An 8,193-nucleotide genomic window follows, 5' to 3' on the forward strand; every position below is an offset into this window, starting at 1 on the left:
ATGTCAACAAACTAATGGGCTATTCAGCCCTGCTTATGGGCCTGTGATATCTACGTAACAAGAATTCATAGAATTACAGCACACAAAACGATATTTGGACCAATTGCCCTATGTTGGTGTTCACTATTAACAGGAGTTTCCTCCCACTTTTCTTCATCAACCATGTTCATTCCCCATTGCACTTCCGACTTCTTCCCATCCATCCTCATTCTGATCTCCTTTGCTCTGTCCCTCCCTTACATTTCCCACTTCCATCATCCGGCTATGGTCCACCATCTGTCCTGACCCACTGAGGCCAGCAGACGGTTTCATGCACAGGTCCACACCTGCTCAGCTGCACCCCTTGCACAGTGCGCAGGCGCGCAGTTTCGAGGGGCGCGATCCTCCAGAGACGAGGCCCCGCTCCTCCACCGGAAAGCGGCCTTCAAGAGCCACGCCCATTCACGGGGCCCCGCCCCATCAGCCATAGACCCCGCCCCTCTCCCCATAAGCCCCGCCCCAGGCCCCGCCCCCCCCCCACCTCCCGCCGCGAGCCCGGACCTTCCGGAGGCTCCACCTCGTCGGCGGCCGTCCGGGTGAATGTGGAGCTGTGTGTTCCGTGCTGTCGGTGTGAGCGGCGGCTTGAGGCGAGGCCTGTTCACCATGCAGCTGAAGACGGTGGAGTTCGAGTCGCTGTTCACGGATGGCCTGAAGACTATCGCAGGTGAGGCTGCCCGGGGATAGGGACTGATGGCGTTGGAGGTGGGCCGCCATTTTGACAGCGGTATGTGTGTAACGGCGGGCTGTCCGGGCCTGGGCCTGTGCGTTTCTCTCATTCGTTCTGTCTCTCGCTCTCTTCGCACTTTCTGTCCGTCTCTCTCGTTATCCCTCTCTCTCTTTAAACGCGCTCTCTTACTCGCTCTTCTCTCATTCTCTTTCTCGGTCTCTGACATTCTCCCTTTCCCTCTCATTCTTTCTTCTGTCTTTCAATTTCTGTTTCGCATTCTCTCTCTCCCCCCCCCCCCCTCTGTGTGTGTCGATCTGTCCTTTTACTGTGGGACCTGTGACCTAATGCTACTATCCCTCTCAGTTCCCTGTCTGACTCAAGTCTATAACGATCCTTTTCTGATGAGGGGTCCAGGCCCGAAACGTCAGCCTCTCTGCTCCTCTGATGCTGCTTGGCCTGCTGTGTTCATCCAGCCCTGCACCTTGTTGTCTCGGATTCTCCAGCGTCTGCAGTTCCTACTATCTCTGATTCAATCTATAACGATATGTCCTTTTCTGAACACCCGCAGTTCACCTGTTCTTCACCCCCCCCCCCCCCGTCAGTTTTATGGTCTTTTTTTTCTTTTTGCATTATCTTTCTCTGCTCTGAACTGATACCTTTGATGGTGAAAGTGTTTTGGAGACCTGGCAACAGTGATCACGCATTTTTTTTTTCCCCCTCTGTCCTTCCTCACCCCCAACCTTTCCAGATTTGTTCAATAAAAACAAGTATGAGTTGAGAATAGCAGGCGGCGCCGTGAGGGATTTATTAATTGGGAGGCAGCCAGAAGATGTAGACTTTGCCACCACAGCTACCCCCGACCGTATGAAAGAACTGTTTCACGCTGCTGGTATCCGGTTGATCAACAATAAAGGGGAGAAGCACGGCACCATCACTGCAAGAGTAGGTCTGAGATGTGAACAAAGCCAGTCTCTCTCTGCATCTTGAATAAATCATTTGTTGTGGCTTAATGTCCCATTCCACCTCAAAATCTGCATTTATTGTCTGGATATAATCTTAAAATCTATTTTTACTGTAACAGGAACACAAGTATTAAGTTGATTACCATAAGATAAGGTTATGGCAAAATGAAAGGCTAATTCAGCAGTAAAAAACATTATCAAAATGACATGTTGAGTTGGCTTCTATTAAAATTTCATTGTGGCTAAGACTGCAAAAGAATACAAATGTCTTTTTTGAAACCTCCTGAGTTTGATTGGCTTGTAGAGCTGTTATTCAAATTTGTATGAACAAAGAATTCAGAAGGATTGAACAGGAGACTTCAAAACCCAATAGGTAAAATAAATGTCCATTAATTTTCTTAAATTATTTAAGAAGTTTGCTCTTAATTAATTCTGTTCTTCTATTCCAATTAGCTGGTAATTTAAAGTTATTTAAGTATTTTTCATTACTGTCTTTTCTATTAAGTGTACTTTTGTGATCTCCGGGAACCCAATTCTAGATGCAGTATTTCTAAAATTAATTGTCTTAGGGTTTGTGGGCTGGGAACTTTGTGATCATTGTAATTCATTTATTTTGGAGTATAAAGTCTTAACCATTTAATCACTTTAATTCCTTGAGTGAGTTTAAATGAGCCAAGCTAAGATTGTATAAACTTTCAGGTTCAGAACGAAAAGTTGTGATTTACCAATTTTAAATATATTGGATAGGTAAACAATCAGAACTTTGAGATTACTACGTTGCGAGTTGATGTTGTAACAGATGGAAGGCATGCTGATGTAGAGTTCACGACAGACTGGCAGGCAGATGCTCAACGAAGAGACCTGACAATTAACGCCATGTTTTTAGGTAATATCTATTTTAGTTTTAAATGGGCAATGCTTCATGCTGAATTTCTTAATTTTTGTTCCTGTTGTTAAATATTGAAATGGATGTAATTTTTCTTGAGTTATGACTTTGTACGGAAGCTCATTTTGATGTTTCAACTATTTCTCAGGTCTGGACGGCACACTGTATGATTATTTTGATGGTTATGAGGATCTGAAAAACCATAAAGTTCGATTTGTAGGTGATCCGTCACAAAGAATACAGGAAGATTATTTGAGAATAATGCGGTATTTCAGGTTGGTTTGTTTCTGCTTTATTGTTATATATGATTAAAGTTGATTTTAAAAAAAATACTATTGCATGGAGTAATTTTAACATATAACTTTAGTTTAAGAAGGAAGTTTCTATTCTCTGATAATTGGAAGGAATTGCATTCTCACTCTACAAATTTTCATCAAGGACTGGATGAAACAAAAGCACGGGAGCAAGTATAACTTATCCCAGGAACATTACATTTTTGTTTCATTAAAATTAAACTCACACATGGTCCTTCTTAGAATCTGAAATTTGTTTTACAATGACCCATTTTCTATTTTTACAATGATTCTATACGCCTAAGTAGTTTGCTTATTCTTTGGACTTGCATGTTCGCTCTGGTGTAACTTTTCTAGAAATAATGATCCAGATTTTCCAGTGGTCAGATAATTTCTAATGCAAATATAGGAATTACACACGGGGATCCTGTGGAATCTCTATCGTAGCAAACTCTAAAGTAATTGCCCTGAAAATTAAAGATTTCCCCAATGCCAAGAACCCTCAAAAATATCCATTTAAATTGGAGAATTTGAAGGTCCCTTGGTATGTAAGTAAATAGTTACTCAGGAAATGTAGACTATTAAATATTTAGAGCTCCTTCTGAGTAACTGTTCAATGTAACTCATATTTCCAACTATGCCTTCCCCAACTCAGACCAAACACTACCTCATCTTTATCTGATATCGCCCACGCACTGTGATCTACCTTAAACACTGCACGCTTTAAATTATACAATGTACTATCCAAGCACTATTTCAGTTTTTTGTATATTTGCTTCAGACTTGATGGCAGAGACCATCATATTTTATAAAACATCCTCCAAACCCTCCTTTCTTGAACCCTCTTGCTAATTATAATACGTTAAGCTAATAGAATGCTGCTGAGCAACAGAGATTTTATATACAGATGATGTGATACTAAAGTCAGTCACTCCTCCAGAATCTGATTGATTTTCAAATATAATTACAGAGAGAAGGGCCCAATTACTTGATGTTCATTGGAGCAGAAGTCTATTTGTGGGATCCCTCCATGCCATCAAGGTGCAACTGTCACTTAGTGTATTTTAATGAAGGATCTTTTGAGACCCTATCCTTTTACCTGTAGTCTCATGTATTAGAACTTACAAGTTGCCAGGCTTGCTGTTTTGAGCCTGGTTGTTTCGACCCATACGTTGAATTAAATTTGTATACATGTATGTGCTTTCACCCAGATCCACATCCACCGGTACAGGAGATCTGATCCTCCCATGCTGACCTTGTGCTGTTTTCCTCCCCTGATTGTAAGTGAGACTATCACCAATACATGAGACTATGTATTATATCAATTTTAATTCAAACTGGCCTTTCATTTTGTTAAAGAAAGTGGACTATAGAACTAATGGTTGAGGAGTATTGCATGGCATTTGACGGTAAGAAAGCATCATGTGGGTTTCCTCTTGCTACAAGCAACTATGCTACTCCTGAATCTTTGCTTTATTCTCTGTATCCTTAACTCTCCAAAAACCTATTTGACCAAAGTATCTTATGTTCACCAGTGGTACCAGGACGTGATTGGCACACTTTTCCTTTCGCCAGGATATATTTCACAAAGTAATTTTCCAATAACTATTCCAAGAAAACATTGTGCATGCTCAATGCTACAGTAGCTTTAGATATTATACATTTTTCACTGTATTTTTAACAAATACATGATAATAAAGAAATCAATCAAGTTAAACAGATACGATTGTAAGATGGATAGAATGGTGTCAAATTCTACCTTATTGACAACTTTGTAAAATGCACCATGTTGACAAACTAAATTTTATGCCCTTGTGGCAGATGGGAATTTTGGGTCATGTTATCCACCAACTCATTCTCTCGGTATCATGGATAAAATGTTTAAATTCCGCTGAAGACAAGCAAGTTATGGTAAATGAGGGACTCATGTAATGTAGGGCACTACCTGTAATTCCATGTAAGCTTACCCTTCTCTCTGCAGTCAAATTGTAAAACTCAAACACATTTGGGCCTATAGACTCTTTCTCTGGAAGAGTGGCTGGACTGGTACAATTACTGTTGTAGGAAGTAGATAAACCTTGAAACCACAAAACAAAATCTGGCTCACTATACTGATAATTTTATATTTTCTAGGTTTTATGGCAAGGTTGCCAAGGAAACGGGGGACCATGACCCAAAGGCATTCAAGTCAATCAAACAGTATGCAAAGGGTCTGGCAGGGATTTCTGGAGAAAGAATCTGGTTTGAGCTGAAAAAAACTTTAATTGGAAACCATGCTGCTCATCTCGTCAACCTCATGTATGAGCTGGACGTAGCCCAGTATATTGGTAGGCATAGATCGCTCTTGACGTATCTCACAGTAATGCACAATCCCCTTTCTGTACTGTACCATTCCTTGCAGAGTTGTCAATATATGGTATAACTTTGTAACTTGATAGATAGTTATGTGACATCTTTATATTGTTTTGTATTTTAGCTTTCATTTTCTTCATCCATCCCTTGTAGGATTACCAGTAATTGAAGGCAACCTGGAAGAGCTGAACAAAGTGTGCAAAAATGTGTACCATCATTCTCCAAAGCCTATGACTGTACTTTCAGCACTGTTTCGAATACAGGACGATGTTCTGAGGCTTGACTTGAGACTCAAAATTTCGAAAGAAGAAAAACAACTTGGTTTATTCATCATTAAGTACCGAAGAGATTTGATTAAGGCTGATGGACCTGATCCATTAAAACCTTACAGAGATTTCATTATAGATGTAAGTAAAAAAAAATTAAAATTTTCAAAATGAAAAGATGGCAACACAGATGAAAATTACAGCTTATATAGTGAGTTTTCTGAAAGTAAAGCATTCCAATAACTCAAAATATTTGAAAATTTCTGCTGGGGAAAAGACTCTCAAACATGGTTCTTGAGGTGTTTTTAAAATGGGGTAAAATGCTGGTTTCATTGCTTCATGGTGTCCTGACCAGTGTTCCCTCTATTTTTCTTCTGGAAATGCAAGTTTGTTGCAGATCATCATTCACAGAATATCCAGATTGCTGCACACGTGTGCCGCTGTAGATGCTTAAAGGGAACATTGTGACCATAAGTAAAACATTTGTTAATTTATATGTATTGGGATTCTCACATCTTAAATTGGGTGATTAAAAATGTTTTTGCTGATTTCACCTGACCTGCTTGAATGTTTACAGCAAAGTTTAGGTGAGATATACTAAATCCAAGCTGAGGCCTATTTATGTCTGATTTTATGTCACTTAATAGTTTTAATAACAAAGGTGGAAAACCCACTGGATCAAATTCAGAAATCTTTTTTTTAGAAAACACAAGATTGCTGCAACCTTGAATATTCAAAGACTACTTTCTACACCAATTTTGACAATAGATGGAAGTACTGAATAAGCATAGCAATTTCTTCCCTCGTCAGGCAGCACCAAAGAACCACGTATCTAACTGGCCTGACGGCTCCTGTTTTGCTTTAAGCAGGGACTAATGCTTGTTCTATGAACTTAATCTGTTGTTTCAACAAAGATGGTTTGGTGCAAAATTATTGCTGCCTTAATAAGCATACTGTGTAACATCAGGTTTTATTGTGCATTGCTCTGTGAAACTCACTAACCATTTAAGATGATAATGTGTTGCTTAAACATCCAGGATTCATCATTGATTTCAATACCTAATCGAAGTTTTGTAATGCAGTGTTACATCTGGGATGTTAAAAACAGACAAATCGCAGGCATACCACTTGAGAATGCAATTTTGAGAGCATTTTGCACATTCCTCTTGAAGATTTCTTACCATGAATTTTCAAGCAATCCCTTCATTACTTGACTTGTTACTGTTGTATGGTTAAGTTGGTTGCTGAATGATTTGTGGTGCTGCTGGTTTGGTATAATTGTTTTCTGCTCAAATTTCAGTCCAGAGAGCCAGATGTGCAAAGCAGAATATGCGAATTGTTAAAATACCAAGGAGAGGAGAAGTTACTGAAAACTATGGAGCAGTGGTCCATTCCACGCTTCCCTGTTAGTGGCCATGATTTAAGAAGAATAGGAATTGTTTCTGGAAAGGAAATTGGGACAATGTTGCAGGAACTTCGGAATACATGGAAAAAGAGTGGTTACCTGATGGATAAGGAAGAACTGCTAAGCATGGTAAAAAGTCCATGAACACATCTCTCATTGTTGTGAAATGGAGAGAAAAAACTGTTACATTGAAAATAATTTTGACCCTTATCAACCTTGGATTCTTGATTATGTATGTTTATTGTATGGCATTTTAAATTCATTGATTTTTCTGTAGCTAAGATCATTGTAGTTTACTTACATAATGACTAGTTTTGTTAAGAAAATGAATTGGATTTAAAACCGATTGGGTAGATTTGGATACGTGTAGATGACTAGGAGTCAATTTAGATTTGGTGACTCTTTCATCTAATTGAGCCCTCAATGTTTGAACAGCTTGTATAACTAAAGGTTAGTTTGCTTTGTACTAGATAAGTGACTGGCTTAAAAGAAACCTGAAGGACAAGATCTAAAACATTTCCTCTATGTTAAGTTTGCATTCTGATTCACCCATTATCCTGTAACCTATCGCATAATTTGTTTTGTAATGAAGGATGTTTAAAGAAAATTAAAATTCTGAGCCCATCGTCAAATGTTATTACTGCATTTGTCTTCACAGACTCAAGGTTTTATATCTAAATTGTTTTCCCAGTTGTTACATCTGATTTTTTTTGTACTATTTTCACACAATTTGGCAAGAGCAGTTTGTGAATTTATGCTACTTTAGCAACCATACAAGTTGATTGCTGATTCGCTAAAGTTTTTTTTTCCTGAAAAGCAACAAGTTAAAACCATAAGAAATAGGAGCAGAAGTAGGCCATTCAGTCTATGGAGTCTGCTCTGCTATTCAATGAGATCATGGCTAATCGATAATCCTCTGTTCCACTTCTCCTGCCATTTGCTTATGACCCTTGATTTCCTTCCTGATTAAAAATCCATTTATTTCAGTATTATAGATGCTTAATGACTCAGCCTTGACAGCCATCTGCACTAAAGAATTCCACCGATTCACTACTCTTGAAAGAAATTTCTCCTCATTACTGTCTTAAATGTGAGACCCCTTTATTCTGAAATTACACCCTCTGGTCCTAGACACTCTCAAAGGGAAACAACCTTTCTGCATCTACTCCATTAAGTTCACTAGAATATTGTATGATGTAAAAAGGTTGCCTTTCATTCTTCTAAGTTCCAATGAGTACAGGCCCAACCTATCAATTTCTCCTCTTAAGACCGATGCTACCTTGTATTAGCCTCATGAGCATTCTCATTATATCTATAACTGTT

General features: G+C 39.0%; 1 protein-coding gene across 2 annotated transcripts; it reads left to right on the forward strand.

Moving 5' to 3' along the window:
- The first annotated feature begins 513 nt into the window (after positions 1-513).
- Positions 514-7,502, forward strand: trnt1 (tRNA nucleotidyl transferase, CCA-adding, 1). Of its 2 annotated transcripts, none has more exons than XM_020529969.2 (7): positions 514-703; positions 1,455-1,648; positions 2,416-2,554; positions 2,703-2,829; positions 4,981-5,174; positions 5,353-5,606; positions 6,766-7,502. In XM_020529969.2, exons 1-7 carry the CDS (start codon positions 580-582, stop codon positions 7,012-7,014), a joined length of 1,281 nt encoding a protein of 426 aa, XP_020385558.1. In that variant the 5' UTR covers positions 514-579; the 3' UTR covers positions 7,015-7,502. The 2 variants fall into 2 exon arrangements, with proteins under 2 accessions (XP_020385558.1, XP_048462148.1); XM_048606191.1 differs by having other exon boundaries at positions 526-763.
- Positions 7,503-8,193: the final 691 nt, after the last annotated feature.

The sequence above is a fragment of the Rhincodon typus genome, chromosome 16 (genome assembly GCF_021869965.1).
Source record: "Rhincodon typus isolate 14 chromosome 16, sRhiTyp1.1, whole genome shotgun sequence".
Lineage (NCBI taxonomy): Eukaryota > Metazoa > Chordata > Chondrichthyes > Orectolobiformes > Rhincodontidae > Rhincodon > Rhincodon typus.

What these genes read in the sequence shown, in the direction of transcription:
- trnt1 (XM_020529969.2), top strand. Translation starts at nt 580, where the DNA reads ATGTGGAGCTGTGTGTTCCGTGCTGTCGGTGTGAGCGGCGGCTTGAGG. An exon ending in TGGCCTGAAGACTATCGCAG is followed by an intron (nt 704 to 1,454) that starts GTGAGGCTGCCC and finishes CAACCTTTCCAG; the next exon opens with ATTTGTTCAATAAAAACAAG. An exon ending in AATTAACGCCATGTTTTTAG is followed by an intron (nt 2,555 to 2,702) that starts GTAATATCTATT and finishes ACTATTTCTCAG; the next exon opens with GTCTGGACGGCACACTGTAT.